The sequence below is a fragment of the Chamaea fasciata genome, unplaced genomic scaffold, assembly GCF_029207755.1.
Source record: "Chamaea fasciata isolate MVZ Bird 193981 ecotype frontalis unplaced genomic scaffold, bChaFas1.0.hap1 SCAF_7, whole genome shotgun sequence".
Taxonomy (NCBI): domain Eukaryota; kingdom Metazoa; phylum Chordata; class Aves; order Passeriformes; family Sylviidae; genus Chamaea; species Chamaea fasciata.
Genome location: NW_027094092.1, coordinates 6,348,939 through 6,368,197, shown reverse-complemented (window position 1 = coordinate 6,368,197; position 19,259 = coordinate 6,348,939). Strand labels below are relative to the sequence as shown.

General features: G+C 40.9%; 1 protein-coding gene and 1 long non-coding RNA gene across 2 annotated transcripts; one reads left to right on the top strand and one right to left on the bottom strand.

The window, feature by feature from the left end:
• Positions 1-168: 168 nt before the first annotated feature.
• Positions 169-13,785, bottom strand: CAT (catalase). The gene is made up of 13 exons (XM_066187295.1): positions 13,528-13,785; positions 9,821-9,992; positions 8,840-8,950; positions 7,347-7,477; positions 6,602-6,706; positions 6,138-6,263; positions 5,528-5,719; positions 4,694-4,846; positions 4,435-4,573; positions 3,285-3,415; positions 2,873-2,980; positions 2,264-2,350; positions 169-1,839 (listed from the first exon to the last, which is right to left on the bottom strand). The coding sequence occupies exons 1-13, from the start codon at positions 13,591-13,593 to the stop codon at positions 1,774-1,776; spliced, it is 1,587 nt and encodes a 528-aa protein (XP_066043392.1). The 5' UTR covers positions 13,594-13,785; the 3' UTR covers positions 169-1,773.
• A 149-nt stretch (positions 13,786-13,934) lies between these two features.
• LOC136292057 (uncharacterized) lies at positions 13,935-17,846 on the top strand. The gene is made up of 4 exons (XR_010721828.1): positions 13,935-14,154; positions 17,036-17,122; positions 17,436-17,494; positions 17,637-17,846. It is a non-coding gene; the product is annotated as an uncharacterized lncRNA (long non-coding RNA).
• The last annotated feature ends 1,413 nt before the right edge of the window (positions 17,847-19,259 follow it).

The following is a 19,259-nucleotide window of genomic DNA, read 5'->3' as shown; positions in this document are numbered from 1 at the left end:
TCATTTAAACACAACCGTGGGGTTGAAATGTGAGTTTTTAAAACAAAGGCAGCTGCAAAAAGTGCATCCAACCTAGAGCTTCTGCACCATCTCCAGAAAAACAGAGGAAGGGACATATGAACTTCCTAGATTAACACAAAGTAATCGAAGACATTTGCACACAAAACATGTTGCCAAGAGATTTTCATTCCATTTATTTCAGAAATAAAAGAAGACAAAAATCACTTAGCATACACAACCAAAAATCAGATGATTAGGCCTTGTTTACGCTTTTCCAAAATTCATTAGGATTCTCTGCTCCAGCACAAAATATTCCCACCCAATCATGTAATTCCACATGTCTGATCAGTTAAAAAGCCAATGGAATCCCAGAATATAGCAGGTTATCAGTTCCTATTATTTTGCTGCACCTCTACCCCAGCTAATTTTTCACAATAGGTTGGTAGATAAACAAACTGCAGAGCAACTAACATTCTCCAAAATTTAACAGAACAGCCATTTGGTATCTACTATTCTTTACCTGCCACCATTCCTGGGAATTCACAATTAAATACAACTCAAAATACAACTCAAGGCAGACCCAGAAACGCAGTGATTATTGATGAATCACCCCCAAACTGCTGTGATTTGAATTTTTTACATTTGCCTGAGTTAAGAGCAGTAGCTGGGTTCTGAAATGCTTTGCATTTAGCTTGAACAATAATGATCCCATAACTGGAGTCCCAATTTTTTTTTCTGCACAATTTAACTGAACTGCAGATGCTGAGTAACATTACAGCACGTCTCAAAGCAGGTTTTGGACATATTTTCTAGATATCTACATTCATAGAAAAATGCTGCTTTACTTAAGGGATCACCCTGAAAATTAGCTCAGGCTTGATCAAGAAATAACAACAGCAGATTATTGCAGTAAAATAACCATTTCAGCAACCACTGGGAATAGTTTTGAAAGTTCTAGAATATCAATATTCATGCACTTGAAGGTTTATTTCTCAAACATTTTTCTATCTAAATTCTTACAAGTTAGAAAGATCAATTTACTCTCCTATCCCTGAAAGAGCTGTAAGGTGTAATCAAATTAGTTGAACAATGCATGGCATAAGAAAATATTTTTGCTACCTCCCTTATATCAGTCAGTTATATCCAAACACCACATTAGTAAGAAAAGATTATCTTAAAATATACATTGGGAATACAATTGAACTATATTTAGATTAAACTTTGTAGTTAGCTTTATCTCTGTCACAAGGAATGAGACATACCAACATTTTACTCAAACTACTGGGTATCATTTTACTTCTGGAAAGCCAAAAATGAAATTCAAGGGATGCATTTACAAATACAGACAGATAATTATTAGAAATACTGAACAGCATCAACTTTTTAACAAGTTTCTCCATGACGGCAATCACAGTGTCCTTATAGAAATTCTACTGTGTGATTTAGCCAGGAAAGTTGTACAACAAAAAAAAAAAATGAAGCAGTATTTTGATTAAATTTCTGTTTGCTCCAAGAAACTAAGACAATTTCTCATCATGAGTTGTTTAAAAATCCCCTAAGTTATCATCAAGCAGTAAAGCACTAGTGTTGAAAGGCACTAGGATTGGAGCTTGTGTTACCTGATTTCCAATACAGACAGCACTCAAGAGCTCAGTAAATCACATCTGTAAAACACTCCTGTGCTTGGGCCCAAGTCTGCTACATTCATTGAGGTGTTGGACAGGTTCTTGTGCAGCTGGAAGGACGCAAAATTCAGAGCAGATCTCTTCAGACTTAGAGGTTGGATCTTTCCTTGACAGACACATGAGTTGTGGACTGTGTGTATGTTCTAATTACATCCTGAAAATAAACCAACAGAAAAACTCAGAGGAAGTTGCAGTTAAAGAAGAGAACTGCGGGAAAAAATTGCATCAACTGAGTTGTTCTTTGGAGCAAGCACTGAGGCCAGGAAAGGCTTGTGGCAATGTTTCGTTACCATCACAAAGAGTGGGTAACCAACCTGAACACATTTTATATGACATACAGTTACCTTCCAAAAACCCTCCAAATCCCAGCTGAAACAAAGTCTTTGTACATCACCAGCTAATCAACATTTAATTGTTATTAGAGCGATGTCTCCTTATTTTGTGATTCTACAAGCACTGACTTCTGGCCTTTAAATCAAACAGAAATCAAGACTAATTTCTCACTTCATTGGACTTATGAGAGAAGCCAAAATAACTCACAGCCAGTCAAAATGCAGCTACAAAAATCATTACCATACCTTTTTCCCACCCTCAGCATTGTATTTGTCCAGCAAAGCCTGGATACAGGCTCCATATTTAGGATGAACATCAGTGAAGTTTTTCACCTGCACAGGAAGACAAAACAGAAAAGACAACAAGATTTTTTTTCCTCCATTTCGAAAGGATTCTTTACTCCATTTCCTGGGCTAGAAGCAGTAGGTATCAAAAGGAAGAGAATTCTGATCGGTTATAAACAAGCTACGAACATCTTCAAACACGATTTCTGTTATCCTACACAGAGCTCATTCCCAATTTAAACAAAGTTGCCCTGGGAAGGGTCCAATCCCTCCCTGGCTCTCACTGCCTTCCTGTTTAGAGCAAAAACTTATTCTAGCAGTTATCTGACTTTTGAAACACCAGCCTAAACACATGTTCAACATCTATCCCATTCTTCCCCCCAGGAGAAAGTTACTTCAACATGTTATATATTGATGCTATGTTGTGTAAATGGGCACAATATTTAATTCCCGAGTAAGAAAAAAATCCAGCCTCTCCAGAGAATTCCTGATCTTCCTTTCCAGAAGCCATTATGACAGTGTTACTAGACTGGCAGGAAACCTGGAATAAACTCCAAAGAGGGCACTTACAGCTCGTTTCTGAATGAAGAGTTGGGCATCTTTCAGATGATCTGCAATGTTTTTACACAGCCTCTGGCGCTCTTCCTCGTTCAGCACTTTGAGGTAGAATTCTCGTACCTGGCCATTGGAAAAAAAAGGTTTATTTTGATATTCCCAAAAGTGAGTAAGAATAGCTTTCACTTCCTAGTCAAGCAACATTTAAAATAATCAAAATGTTTAAAAGGCAGCCAATCTGTGAGGGTTCTTTGGCAAATATGCCGACAGCTCCTTCTCCAGACACTAATGGCAAGAAGACAAGCCAGAGCCTCTACATAACAATGCCCAAAACGTGAATTTCACATTCTGTGAGAACTCACACTAAGACATGCCCTACACACTGCTCATGTGTGCCAAGCAGCACTAAGCCTTCCCATAGCCCCACCTGGGTGACATTGTCCTCATCGGCACTGTTGAAGCGCTGCACGTCCGCTGAGGCAAACATGCGGCTCTCCTTCAGCTGGGGCTGATCCTCGGGACCAGTGAAGCTGTTTGGGTAATAATTTGGGGCACCACCTGGGGGAAAAAAACCCAAATATCCCCATACCAAATCAATCAGATGGCAGCGCTTTCAAGTAAGTCAAAAGATGTAATTTGCTTGGAGGAATCGAAACCAATTACTCAGTTAGGATTCGTTTTATTAAAAACAGCTAACAGCATTTTTCTGTCAACACCTTCAAGCCAGTACTTAACAGCACCTGCTCCAACAAGAATTTTCACAGCTTTTTTCAAGGAATATTGATTTGATTCAAAAGTAAGAAAACCCGGCAACCCTCACAACAATATTTCTCAATTATAACAGACAGTCATGGCTGAAGTCTAAGGCAGCATAAAAATACAGTCATTTACATATCTGAAGTACTACAATGCTTCCCTGTGTAGGGGGTGTACTTTAAACACAAAATGAACTTGGAGAACGGCATAAAAATAAACTCATTATCTGTTCTGAGCAAGAGCAGTTGTTCTCAAGTTCCTGTTTTTCAAATATTTCCCTCTCCTCCCTCAGCAAGTATCTGAATACATAGCCCAGAGGAACACATATTTTGGCATGAGCCACAGCTTAAGTACATCCTTGTTTCCTCTCAGGTAGAAAACAGCCACTATTGGGCAAACCCTGACAGAAAAGAAGCTGCTTCAGTAGAGAAGTTACAGCACAACTCTTGGCATTTTCACTTCTGTCTTTCACAATGTCTCAGAAATCTGAAAGCAAAGCAGTTTAGTGAAGTGGACTGAGCAAATCCAAGTCAGTCTTTAAAACCTGACTGCTTGTTTTCTCCCACAAACTCCTCTTCTGTTAAAGGTCTTTTAGTTAAGTTTTAAACAATCCTAAGCTTCACTGGGTTTTTACTTTTAAACAAACTCCTCAACCCGTATCCAAACAAGTCTCCTTTACTGGATTAACTGAGAAGATATACACAGATTTGACACAAGTATGTAAAGATAACAAACATGGATCTTAAGCCCCCTGTGAACTGAAGGGAATGCTGCAGCCCATGCTTAAGTATCATTATATTGAAAGCTGTTTTCCTGACTACCTTGGTTGTCAGTAACAGTCATTGGCCCATCCCTCTGGTAGTTGGCCACCCTGGCTCTGAAGGGACAATTCACAGGGATCTGGAGATAGTTGGGGCCCAGGCGGTGTCTGTGGGTGTCAGGATACGAGAAGAGGCGTCCCTAAAACATTGATCACAAACCACCATTAACCACAACTCGTAGAAGACTGGGGCATGTCAACTCAAAGCTTTCACAAGCAGCAAAGTAACCAATGCTCCTCAGGTCAAACCACCTGTTTACCTGCAGCATTTTGTCAGGGCTGGGCTCAATTCCAGGGGGCATGTTGCTAGGGTCATAAGCAATCTGTTCCACCTCTGCAAAGTAGTTGACAGGATTCCTGTTCAAGACCAGCTTTCCCACAGGGATGAGAGGGTAGTCACCATGCGGCCAAACCTGCAAGACACAACACACATCCAGTAAAATCAACATTACAGTATTATGCAGCTTAATTACCAGGCAGAATTCACCTGGTTTAAGTCTAGATTAAGTTTCTTTTCTCCTAACAAACACTGAGAAATGTCTTATTTTAAGAAGCCTTTTGCAATGAACACAGAGTATTAATGCAACTTATTTCATCATCCCAGCATAATCTCAGCACTTGAGTACTTGAACAAAATACCCGCAGGCCCTTGAAAAGCTGCCTAGGGAAGCAGGGTGTGGGTGGACCTGGTGGCAGAAATGTTTTCAGCTCCTTCAAAATGCTTAACTGGCCTTTTCTTTGCCATCTGAGCTAAAGTTTTAAGTTCAAAGGTCTTTACCCACCTGGGGAGAGCAGTGTTAGAGGTAAAAAATAGCTTACGCAATGCAAGTTTACATGGACATCTTTCAACAAGCCATTCCTAGGAGGAGCTATTGGAAGTGGGACAAAATGAGACCAGAAAGGCTCAGGGTGTGACTCTGATCTGAGATCACACTTCTGAAGTGCCATATCCATACTTCCCTGAGGAAGAGTAACATCAGATATAACACGACTACAGTTTCATCTCCAGAATTTCTGGCTCATCGTGGCTCTACAATAACGAATACACTTAAAAACTACCTGAAACTGAATACTCCCAGCAGTATCAGACATACCTTAGTCAAATCGAAAGGATTAAATGGGAACCTCTCTGCTTGTTCAAAGGTCATAACCTGAATGTAGAAGGACCATGAAGGATAGTTCCCCTTGGCAATGGCATTGTAAAGGTCCCGTGTGGCATAATCAGGATCAGTAGAAGCCAATCTTCCTGCTTCTTCCACAGAAAGGTTTTTGATACCCTGGTCAGTCTAAAAGCAACAAAAGCACCAGTGACAGCATGCTGAAAGTACTACAGAGATCATTCATCAGAATGGATTCTAACAAGATTTATAACCCAAGAATGAGATTGTCCAAGTTCTAAGTTCCAATAACTTGACTTTAGATTTATAGAACATTCAACAGCTGCCTTCCAGATAAAAATCAGTTCACTGATAGTGCTCCATTAACAAGAGACAGATGCTCTAAGAAGAGTTTCTTACAGTCTAGTAAACGATTACTGAGCTAGCAAGAAGAAAGATGCCTCTCCTTTGGTTAAAGGTATGAAACTGATATTAAACAAGGACTCCACACACCTTTGAGCCTGAATTAAACTTGAAAAGTCACACATTTTTATGGTTTTTATCCAATATGATGTATAGCTCCAACCAAGAAAAAAAAAATCAATACCTTGGCATGGAATTTGCAGTAAACTGCTCTTCCATCAGCATTAACCAGTTTGAAGGTGTGTGATCCATACCCATTCATGTGGCGATAGCCATCGGGAATGCCACGATCACTGAACAGGAAAGACACCTGAAGAGAAGGATCAAACACTATTAATGGGCTCAGCATATCAAGGAGAAAGTCTTCACTCCAGACTAGGTTTGTTTATAGTGTTAATCTGCATCACTGGCAGCTATGTTAATGTTGTTAGGAATTCCTTGAGGAATTTCCACTTTAGGTGTTAATGAAATAAAAGTGACTCTCCCTCCAAGCACAGGTAAACATGGATAATTTAAAATCATATTTAAATAAAATATAAAAAAGACTATGTAGACTTCTAAATAAACATGGAAAATAGAGAATTAAAAACCTGCTGTCATAACATGATCTTCTTAATCATAAAAAGTAAAGTCACCGGAGAAGCTTACTTGATGCAATGACTCAGGCCGAAGACTCCAGAAGTCCCACACCATGTCTGGATCCTTCAGATGAGTCTGAGGGTTCCTCTTTTGGCTATGGACGAAGGATGGAAACTAATTTGTCCAGAAGTGGAGGAGGAAAAAGAGAAAAAAAAAAAAAAAAGAAATTAAAGACAAAGCTGTAAGATCACGAGGGGGGAAAAAAATCACCTACTGGCACACCCTTCCTGCAAACAAATTAATTCACAGACCAGTAAAATTAGGGTAACATCAAACATTCCCAATTAGAATAAGCAGAGATAAAGAATGCTTTCATTTTGTGGTTGATAAGGTGAGAGATAAAACTGTTCAGATTTGTATATCTGTGTTTATGTGACTCATAAATCAATACAGAGATACGACGAAGTATCTGTGCAGAACTCCTGCACTCAAGGAAAGCCCCGCTACTAACTGCTGTGAAGCTTATGTCAAAAGACCAAAAAACCCAAATTTAATAAAAAGAATTGGTAAGAAGCTTTTGAAGTGAAAAGTTCCAGTGAAAAGTATGAAACCACGTAAGTTATCAAGTTTAAATTCTTAATTTACTTTTGTTTAAGAACATCTTTCCAAGTACAAAATGTTCAGACAATCTGACTAACAACCAAGTTTAAGTTTGTCAAAGCAGGAGCTTTTGTTTCTGAGGGAAGCCAGAACAAGATGTGAATGAACTTTTGGGCTTTCTCACAAAGTACCCTCACCTTTTGTGCTTACTCACCAACATTGCATCCCGAATAAAGAAGATGGGAGTGTTGTTTCCCACAAGATCCCAATTCCCATCCTCGGTGTAGAATTTCATGGCAAAGCCTCGGGGGTCACGAACTGTATCAGCTGAGCCAGATTCTCCAGCTTGAAGAAATACATGAACACACTGAAGTGTTAGGATAGAAAATGCATACAAATACAGCCTGAAAATAGGCCATAAAATCCTAAAAGGGCAGGGTTGATTGCAGTCTTTTCCAGACCAAGGAATTTTAGGAATATTTTCAACAATACTTCAGGCGCTGTGAGTTTTCAAAGTGCGAACCCAGCCAAACATTCAGGCCACAGTTAGAAGAAGGAAAAAAACAATATATCCACTTGAACCAACTAAGAGTGGAATTTGCATTATCACTAAGAGAGACACCATCAGATTTTAAGGCTGAATCATCTAAACCCACATTTATTTCTGTGCACCAAATCCCAGCGGGAAAGCTCTTATCTGGAAGGTAGCAATCTAACCAGCGTGCCTAATAAAAAGCTATGGAAGAGCTTTATAATCCTTTTAATTCTTCCTGCTTCAGCCAGAATGGGATTTTCAATGGGAATTTAGACCAGAGCACAAATGCTTAGCACAACACCTGGGCAGAAGTGTTCCCTAAGTGCTCAGAACAGCTAATGCCGAATTGTGATGAAATCAGTAGGACGCTCATTCTCTCATTAAAAATCTTGTGTATTCCAAAACAGCAGGGAGGAAACATGTCCAAACAGGGCAGGCAAAGGGAAGGGAAGGATGCAACCACCTGCCCCAGCAGTAGTCCATGTTTCAAACTCAACTCCATGTCCTTGCCCTATATAACACTCAGAACACCCTAAATCCTAAGGGATTTAACACTGGAAACAGCCAATGGGCCAAAGCCAGCAGCTCCCTGAGCCTTGCTGAACTACTGTATTCTCTCCAGTACACCCAGAACTGAATCCTCATTAGGATTTCTTTGCTTTTAAATACATCCACATCATGAATTATAACTTCTCTATCAGACGAGCTATTGACCACAACTAGCTTCAACTGACAGCATTTAAGATTTTGCTAGTTTGTGCATTCCAATCTTTAAGAAATCAGGGTTTATTTATGGAAGTTTTTTTTTTATTTTTCTTTGCCCAGTATTTAATTGACATCATTCATCCCCAAAATATTCCTGCAGCAAAAAAAAAAAGAGATCATAGGTATTTAACTTGCAAGTGTTGATTGTGATCCAAGCAGAAACAAAGGAAACTTTCTGTCAGATAAGGACAGCTTGGGCTGCCCTCCCTCCCACATTTCAGACAGAAAACTGTCTCCAGAGAGCTCTGACAGAAAGGGGCAAAAGCTCTTAAGGTCCTCCATGTAAGTGAATTTCAGAGGAGATGAACTGGAAGAAGAAAGCACTGCAAACACCATTAAGTGCCCCACAATGCAAACACTGCTCTCAGGGCACACAGGTAAAAGACACAGAGAATTTAGAGCCTTACCAACAGTGGAGAAGCGGATGGCAATTGGAGTCCTTTTCCCAATGTGCTCAAACACTTTTGCCTTACAATACTGAGTGATATCATGAGTGACCTCAAAATAGCCAAAGGCTCCTGAAGAACAGCAAGTTCAAAACATCAGATCTAGGCACCTTCCTTCCACTGTCTGTTGTTAACACACCATTTTAAGTCAAAGGGAAACATGGAAGTACACCAGTTTAAACAGTGCTCTAAATGCTCAATTTACTTTCACAAAATGAAACCGATTTAACACAAACTATTTGCTCATTCTCTCCTCCCTGACTGTTAGCAGCTCCTAGCAGCAGCACAGAAGATGCTCTTCTGCAAAGATCTGTCTATTTATCTGGGAGCAAGGCAGGCATTTCTTTAATCCTGCTATGAGTTGCAGAATTTTTGGTGCACCTGCAAGCTGAGTGAAGCAACAGAACCCTTCCCACCCCCACAGAGGAACTTTTCCCATGTACAGTCACATTTTAAATACAGCCCCACGTTTGCTCCTTCTAGGGCAATGCATGTCAAAAATCAAGGTACTTATTCTACCTTATTAAGATCAATAATAATATTTTAAAGGTTCAGGGTTTCTTAATTTAAATATTAGATGAGTAGCTTGCTTTGGCAGACATACATTAGAAGTCAAAGCCAAATTCTCTATTAAGTAACATGCAAACAAGATTAAATAGATATGGGGAGGAACAGACAGAAGAAGCAGAGACTACAGGAGATACAGTAAAAATTGAAGGACTATAACCACATTTTCTCTCATTTTTTTAAATAATTTTTCCGTGCTTCAAATTTTGGCACCGAGTTCTTTTAAACCAGTCCTTACCACTGTTGTTCATCTTGATTTATTATAGCTAGTAACACTAAATCATAAATAACAATCTAATTTATGTGTCACAATCTACACCTTAACTCAAAAGCTCTTTAATTCTACACAGGGAAAAGATATGATTTTAAACATACCTGCCCCTTTTGCATGCACAACTCTCTCAGGAATCCTCTCTCTGTCAAAGTGAGCCATCTCATCTGTGAAAACAACATCTTGGACAAGAAGAGGTCCACGTGGCCCCACTGTCAGGACATTCAGCTTATCCCCAATGGGGTTCCCGGCACCCGTGGTCAGGACATCTGGTTTCTGGACGCAAGAGAAAGTCACAGTCAACACCAGAAATTAAAAACCCTCTGGATCTGAGCCACACAATGTGCATGACTGTTCAACCATGACACGCCACAGAACGTATCAACAACAAGTGGCAAAATGACTTCAGATTCTGGAGGAAGTTACAGAACGTTCAGATGTTTACTCAAATCACAGAGCTAAGCTTTAGGACAATTTAAGAAGGTGAGCTGAAGTCATGTAAAATCCAGGAATGTTATCCAGGGTTCGCAAGTATTTCTTCTCAAGACTACTGATCTTGCTTCAAGAAAAATATGGGATGAGGAAAAAAAAAACCAAAACAGGAGCAGCTGCTGGAAAACAAGAGAGAAAAGAGAAGAAGAGAATGTAATGTCACTACAGGGGTAGAGACATAAGGAAAGAGCTACATCCAGACTAAAAGGGGGCTTCCATGATTAGTGTTGGTCTGGAAGAGCCATGGAAAACAACAGAAGTAGGAAACCCTGAGGAATCATCATTTTAGACTTCTGGACCATGGAAGGACAAAAATTAACACAGGCCCTAAGAACTTCTACTGCCAAGAAATGTCCTACAACTTCAAGAAACACCTGCACTAGAACTGTGTACTCCTAATTTCTCAGAAATTAGGAGTAGGAAAGACTTTATCTTGAACACATGTGGGGTTATACACTCCCCTAAGGCAATCTTCTTATTTTACTGGGTCCTGTGGAAAATGTAGTGAGAAAGATATATCAGCTCCAGAGACCTGATGGTCACAGTTCTCAGTTTTTCCTGGAGTACATTTATTGTTAGGAGCCTTGTAAAGGACTTTGAAGAACAGGAAAACAAGTAAGGACAAAGGAAAAAATAAAGCAAATAAAGAAAAAATTTGCACAGCAGAGTCACAGATCACGACCAGCTAACAATAAATTCATCACATGTTGCATTGAAGTGTCATAATTCTACATGGGCTCCCCATCCACACCATCCTACCTGAAGCAGCCACACACCTGAACCATGCCAGCACAAACTGGTTCTCCTCCTTTTCAAGTTCTAGAAATGAAAAGGGATGGTGGAGCGAAAGAAGCAATTCTTGATGAGAAAAGCATTCCCTATTTTAACAGCAACTTCATGGGGTTCCAATTCTTACCCTAAGTTCTGCTTTAAGGGGGTTAATTACTGCAAACAGACAGAATTCCCACCTGGTAGAAGACTTTTTTCCCCCAAAAAGGCAACCCACAAAGGCAAGGAAAGCACAGTTAATCACATCCACAAGCAGAGCTCTGGAGGAGGCAGAGAACACAGGGAGTTCCAGACACCTTTGTTTCACTCAGGTCCATGAATAACCACATAAAAGACATTTGACAGGATAAGTGCATTTCCACCGTGTTCCTACTAATGCGCAACACACGCTACTCCAGCTGGCTTGAATTCCCAAAATATTCATGTTCCTTATTCTCCCTTCACCACTTCATTAGCATAAAGCTTTAAGCATAAATCCAGCTCCTTTGGGGGATGCCTGGAATCCTCACCTACACTGAAATCTGCACAAACATTTTAAAAGACAATATGTAACTGGTTACAAACACAAATGTGATGTTCAGAAACTTACAGGAAAGTTAAATAAAGCTAAATTCGTATTTCAAGTCAAAGAAACATCTGCTTAAATCAAAAGGTTATCTATAGTTTGTCATGGGAAATATGCAAGAGCAGAAATTGTTTTTAGTATATTTTCCACTGCTTGTTTATTACGGGCAAGATTATTCTATAATGCCAATATTTAAGGCCACCAGAAGTAGTTGCTAAAACTACAACTTGTTGACATTAGGGCTATAAAAAAATGAACAGCTTTTGTGGCTGCACATTCTTTGTGTAGGCAGACTTTCTAGTGTTCACATTACAAGTAAAGAATATTCATTTCTTTAGTGGAAGGAGATTTTCCCTTTAGTTTCAGGATAATGTTATGTGGAGAACACAGAGTAAGTTCCAGAGAGGAAAAAAACCCACACCATAGTTTAGAGAAGAACTCTCATACTACTTTTGGACCTGAGTTTGTTTGATGCCTGTGTTTTCACCTGGCTGGGAGCTGCACACAGCCCAAACCTTGATAAGTAAGAACTTTTAAATCTGTATTTCATTACAGCACTAAACTGCCAAGACAAAAAGGGAAGCAAAGCCAGGAGAATTTTAGTCACCGCTGGGATAAACAGCACACATCAAAGTACACACTTCCAGGCGTTACTGATACTTTGTACCTCATACAACCTACTTTAAAATTCTAATAAGTCCTCCCTACTTTCTATCTTAAAAGCCTCATGACTCCTTATGCAACACAGACTTTGGGTTGCCTCCCAATCTCCAAATTAACCTTGGCCTCTTTTCAAATGCTGCTTTGCCACAGAAAAGCCGACATCCCTACAAAAAGAATTACTCATGGATAAAAAAGGAACTATTATGACACATGCTAGGATATGATGGAGTCACAAGTCATCAGGTAGTTATCACACTGTACCTTTGAGAACCAAGAGAAAAAAATAAAATTAAGACAACATCTCCAGTGGGAACTGAGACACCTACTTGCAACTTTCAAGATTGCCACTTAAAACCAGCACAAAGTGTATTTAGAGGCAAATACACATTTCTGCCAGAAACTACATGTGGAAACTGTCACAGCGATTTGATGAAGAAGGGAACTGAACTCTCACAACATCTACACATTAACCTAAATATCTGGGGTCTATTCTTCATCTTCAGACGACTGAATGCCACGCTGTTGATTATGTGCCCCTTACGATTTCAGTCAACCACTTGTCCCAGTCCACTTCACAGAATCACAGAATGGTTTCGGTTGGAAGGGATCTCCAAGGTCATCGAATTCCACCTTTCTGCCACGGGCACGGACACCTTCCACTATGCCAGGTTGCTCCAAGCCCTGTCCAGCCTGGCTTTGGACACTTCCAGGGATGGGGCAGCCACGGCTTCTCTGCGAAACCTGTACCGGGGTTTCATCACTCTCAGGGAAGAACTTCTTCCTAAAAAATTCACTTCGGTCTGGCCAACAAGTCCACGAAGAATATGCTGAGTTGGAAGGGAGCGACAAGGATGATCGAGTCCAACTCCCGGCCCTGCACACACTGCTGAACGTGCTTTATCTTTTCCATCATTCCCCAGCCACATTTTCACTAGGCTCTACCCCCGAAAGGCAAATTCCTTTCAGATTTAAGGAGGGTAGTATCACCACCACCCCTGCTCTCGGCTCGGGCGCAGCGCGGCCGCAGCGCTGCTGGAAGGCGCGGCCGGGGCCAGGCAGCGCTGACCGCCCTTATCGCTGCGGGCCAGCAGGCAGCCTCCATCCCTCCGCGCCGTTCCCGGGAACAGCTCCAACCCGTGGGAGCGAGGCCGAGACCGGCCCCGGGCGCCTCGCCCTCCACCGCTGCCCCGGGGACGCCCGGGAGCTCGGAACGCCGCGCCCTCCGGCGCCGGTGCTCCCCGCTCGCTCCGCGGGGCATGCGAGGCGCGGGGGCACCGGGGAGCGGCCGCGCCCGGCGGGTACCTGCGACCCCCGGCTGCTCCTCCACTGCTTCAGCTGGTCCGCGGCGTCGTCCCGCCCGTCGGCCATTTTGCAGTTTCCAGCGACCCCCGAGGGAGCGAGGGCGAGGCGGAGAGGAGCGGCGGGGCTGTGTTCGCTCCCGACGAGGAGGCGGCGGCAGCGGGGAGGTGAGGCCGTGTCCCGGTCGCGCTGTCAGCCCGCGGGGACACTCCGGCACTGCCGCGTCTCGCCCGCAGAGCCCGCGGGTAGCGGGAGGCACCGCCAGTACAGCCCCGCTCCGGCCTGCGCCCGCCCCCCGCTACCTCTCCGGCCAATAGGGTCACGGCCGGCCGCCACCGCGAGTTCTAATTGGTTTACAGGTACGTCAATCCAGCGCCGGGAGGTCGCGCCCACTCCGCGCGCTGCGGGGACAGTCCGGCCTCTCGCTGTCGCGTTCCTTTGAAATTCCAAGGAAATTCACTAATGTGGGGCTGCGACAGGGGTTTTTCGGCTGTAATCCTGTTGTTGAGATGCCGGACCTTTCTAAAGTTGCCGATGGTGGGGGCGTTGTTTAGTGGCAGAAGAAGTTACAGGTTCAACGCTGTGAAAACTGCACGTACTCAAGGAGTTCCTGAGGCACGGTTTGTTTGGGTGGGAAAAAAAAATCGTTTGTAAATTGCAAAATCAAAGCGAGCGGTATATAACTACAAAAATCACATATCTAATGTATAACTGTGTACGGGCTCTTGCTGGTATTGGTGCCTGAAATGGGGTAGAGGTGGTTCACTAAGTTTCGTCATACACACTCAATAGTAAAGAGCATTTCTTTGGTGACTGGAATCTTTAGCCTTAAAAAACCACCCACTTCTGAGTTACGTGGTTATGCTTACAAATTATGAGTACACATGACAACGGTAGTTTTGATAATACTTTTGAAGGTATTTGAAGGTCATCACCTTGGTGCCTAATGCATGTTCTAAGGGTTATAAAAGTAGCAAACAGCTGGTTATTTTTCCTATTTCTGAGGTAAAACCTTGGAACAACGTATATAATCCATCTTAATCTCCTTATCTGCAAGATTATATCTATGTTCTTTCTCTTAATAGATAGAAAGAATAGTCTAACTTGTTATTTCAAGTAGACAATTGCCTTATCTAGTATGTGTTAGTATGGATTAGGGGGTTAAAGCTCCCAAATTCAGGTCTGTACTGTATACAGGGAATATCATTACTTCTATTCCTTTTCTGCAGAATTAAGAACAGCAAACTCCTTTTTTTTTTCTGCTTCACCCTTTATTGGGACATTTCTTTTGATATCTTGAAGCCTCATAAGCTTTTCTGCTTCAACGTGATAACCAGTGTCATAAAGAAGAGCAAGGAAGATCACTTATGTTTCTCATATTTCTATATAAAATATACTTCAGCAGACTACACAGATTTAATATTAGGATTGCCCATATAATTTTTTTAAAATCAATAATTGCTATTTCAGTTTGCTTAACCAGCAAATCAGGGGAAATGTGAACATTTTAATGAACAGTTAATGTTTGCTTTTCCTTTAAAGTTTAACACTTTAAATTTTAAGCAGGCCAACACGTTTAGATAAACTCATTACTCACAAATTGTTTCAAAGTAAGAGTAACTTCCGAAAAGTTCTCTTTACTTTCCTATGAACCCTTAAATTTATGCTAGAGGAATGGATATATGTGCATATGTCTACACTTATGCCTGTATAAAAACCAACCAACCAAACAAGAAGAGATTCAATATTGGCTAAGAAAATATGCAAACCGCAAACCAAAACCCAGGGGGGAGCTGGTGGCAACACCAGTGGCACCTATTGCAAACAGTGTTTGCACTTCAGCTTAACTAAAACCAAGTGACTGCATTTCATAAGAAAGGTCACACGCATAGCTCAAAGACACAAATACTTTTGTCTCATCTTGCTCTAATTTTATGTCTTTTCAGGAAAAACAAAGCAGTGAATGCACTTTGGTTTGAATTCCACAGTTGTATGGCTGTGGGTATTCTCATTTATTTCCTTTTTTCCCCTCTTCTATCTTGATATTTGTTTCCTGTGGTGCCTTATTTGCCTCCCGTTATATATCTGCATTAAGTAAACAAACTTCAAACAATTCCAAATTAATCACCTTTATTTACCTGGGGAGACTGGTTCTCTGCTGCCACATGACTTTCTGAGGCATGATCCAAACCACACTTCGCCCTTAATTAACATTTGGGGAGCTTAAAAGACAGAGTGCTTAGCATTTGTGTTTTGTTGTATTTAAAGTGAGTCTAAACACAAACCACAGGGTCAGTGTCACACAGGATTGTGCTGTAAATAAAGTTTACACATAGCTCAGTGATTTACACCCAAGGGAAGGATCTAGAAATTAGTTGAGTAGCAGGTCAATAGTGCCTCTTGCTTTGCTAGTTAAGTTCCACAGGTACCCCAAGCTTTCATCCTACATCTATCAGCCCTCTCTGGCTGCCTTCGTCCTTACTTCCTCTGTGATTAAATCGAAGTCACAAATGTTCCCAAGCTCCCTACAACATTTGAGTGCTCTGAGGGCCTCTGCTGCAGACCCAGAGCATTTATCTCCAGCACAGAGCACGTGGGAAAAGATGACTTTTAAAATAAGAGATCAGAAAAGAGAAGCACAAGAAAGAGCATGCTCACTTTCTAATTAAAGTGATTATTGATGAGAACACTTGTCACAGGATTGGGAGGCTTACTGACCTTCTGCTAAAGATGTTCAAACTTGTATCTTCCAGGGGATCCAAATTATGCATCTAGAGATGAGGCTTGGATACATTTTCTACCGTGTGCCAGAAGGAGTAAGGTCAGAAAAAACATAAAACCTCTGGTTCAGGCTCACATAACAAAAATATAATTGATATTACTGAGTATGTTTTCAGTCACAAAATAAATTCAGCTACTGCACGTGAACCAGTTATGAAATAATACTATGAATCTCTTCTCAAGACCTGAAATTCTAATTGGCCTTTATAAATATCCCATATCTATGTATTTGTAGTACCTCGGGAACCTTTTCCACTCATCCTTCTGCTGTCCTGCCTGGTGTAAACATCAGGGCACAGAAAAAAACATGGAAAGAGCACCAAAGAAGCATAACATCACAGAGGATTGAGGGCCAGGTATGGCAACTACAGACAGAAGTAGGTTGCTATTCTATTTTAGAAAAAAAAACCCCAGAGATTTATGAATAGAACCAAGAGATTAATGTCAGTTTTGATGCAATAAACAGAACATTCTGTCTGTGCTGATTCCAAACACAACACCCAGGGCAATTTTCTATCTCCAGCTGGCAATTACACAGCCATGAAGTTCATGCTGTGAAAGGTCACCACCCTCTGTGGTGAGCAGAAGGGATGGAGTAGGAGAGAGGTAATGATAAACTGGGGACCTCTGTGTCTGTCAGGTAGGTCTGAACACATTTTGCAGCTTTGATGAGAAGTTTATCACTCCGTAACTTGCATTGTATGTAGCCTTTTTAATTTTGTGCTTTCAGTCACCAGAGCAAATGGAAAACATGGAAAACACTGAAATACATCTTCAGAAGAGGTGGGCTTTAAAGGATCATTGAGAGGACAACAAGGTAAGGAAGCGGGAAGTAAAGTCAGGCTTTTATGGGAAATAGCACGTTGGACTCTCATTGGACATACTGAGATGCACAGAAAATGTGAAAAAATCACCTAGCAGCGAATCAGGGAAAGGCAGATAGGAAACTTTACTTTCTTGTTTGTGATTTTTCACCCTCCTCTGCTGTAGTTATTTGGACAAGGTCTCAATTTAAATTCCTAGGGAAAAAAAAAAAAAAAGATTTGCTTCAAATATAGAAAAGTGTGTTGGAATATTAACAATTTATATGTTTCAAACATGTTTTTCTTTGCTTCTCTTATTCTCCATAGATGAGAATGACTTCAGTGATTTTGGAGCAGCTATCTTCAACCTTTGAGGTTCTTATGGGGTTAGTAAATGCCAGTGGTCCTTGACCTAGTCCTTTTTAAATAAAAAAATAGAATTTAATTAATCTATATTAATTGTTTCTAATAATGTATTGCTTTTCCTAAACTACTCGTGATGATCATTATGAAGTGTTTCATGTTTAGGGCTGGAAGGACAGCTGCAATCTACTCCATGAGATCAGTGAAGAAACAAAAACAGAGTAAGAAATGCAAGACTTTTCATGTAGTGGGGTATTCAAACATCTTTAGCACCCTGGATACCTCAGTTCTGTGTTTTTACTCCTCAAAACTACGCCATTAAAACAATTTCACATCATAGACACAATTTTCTTTTGTTAATGCAGATTTGATTTCCTTTCAAGTCAGAGTGCCCACACAAATGTTTTTCTCTTTTTCTCATTTGTTCTCTGTGTTATTAGAAGCATTGTCTGAAACATCTACCCAGTGAGAGTTCCTAAAACCTCAATTTTGGAACCCCATTTTGCCCATTAAAGTTTCACTCTGCATAAAAAAAGATTTAAAGCTAAACACAGCCATATTTTGTTCTGTTGTTACATTCAGAAGCTCTTAAGCTTTTAAATGGGTCAACCCTCAGTATGACTTGGTCACATGTTCTTTAAATTAGTCAAGTGCTTAATTAGCATGCTGGATGTTTGCATGTATAAATATAGATGTCTGATCCAAGAGATACCTTCATACAATAGGTGTCATTTCATGTGTTCCAATTCCAGAGAAAGAAGGGAATCCTAAATAACCAGAGCTTGAATTTGCAGGAAATTAAAATGTTGTCTGCCTAGCAGGACTGGAAAATCAGACTATTATATCATTGCCAGGAAAAATCAGATACATGCCTTGGAAAGTTCTGGAGATGTGTGAATACCTAAATGCATCAGCAGGGCTCTAGGCTGATACATAGAGATTATTGACAATACCAGTGATGATGGATTTCAGCATGGCTCACACCTCAGATTTCAGTTAGTTTGTTACTAAACAATGTTAAAATTTGTTCTTTATATTGGTGGTCTCTGAATTTCCTTGTGAATATGGGATCACGGCGCTGACAGGAAAATAAAATATAATCACAGGGAGCTTATGGGGAAAAACCAACAACAACAAACACAGCAGCCAGTGGAATGGCAACACACCAGATGGATTTGTGGTAACCACAGCAAATATGGATGCTGGGAAACAAGGAAAGGCAAACAAGCGGATTTGTGAGATACTGAGAAAGGAAATGTCTTTGAAACCAAAAGGAGGTAGAAATCCTCCAGACTTGATCTACTCACCAAGGCACAGCTGAGAGGTTTGAGTCAGGCAGCCAGTGGTGTTTAGGTGTCCTGAGAAGTGCTGGATTGATCCCTTTCTGTTTCAGTGAGCTGGGAAAATGGGACGCCCTGCAAGCAGAGGGACATCAAAGGCTCTTAGCAGGTGACAATGGTGGCAGGCACACGTGGCACTTGTGTGCCAGAGCATCAGCAAGCACTCCACGAGGGTAGTAATCCACTCTACTGACTGGATGGGTCAGCTTCCCGTGGAATTGCTGCAAATTCCCAGTGTAGAGACAGGCTGCAAGATCCCATTAAAACAGCATCTTCTAGGTGTTTATAATCCAAATATAGTGGAAAATGTTTTCTCTTTAACCTTTTTTTTTTTTGTCCTGAAAATAAACACACACACACACTTTCATATATTTAAATGGATTCATTTTTAGTGTCTCTAGCTGGTTAATAGATGCTAAACATAACTGATTTTTTTAAGATAATTTCA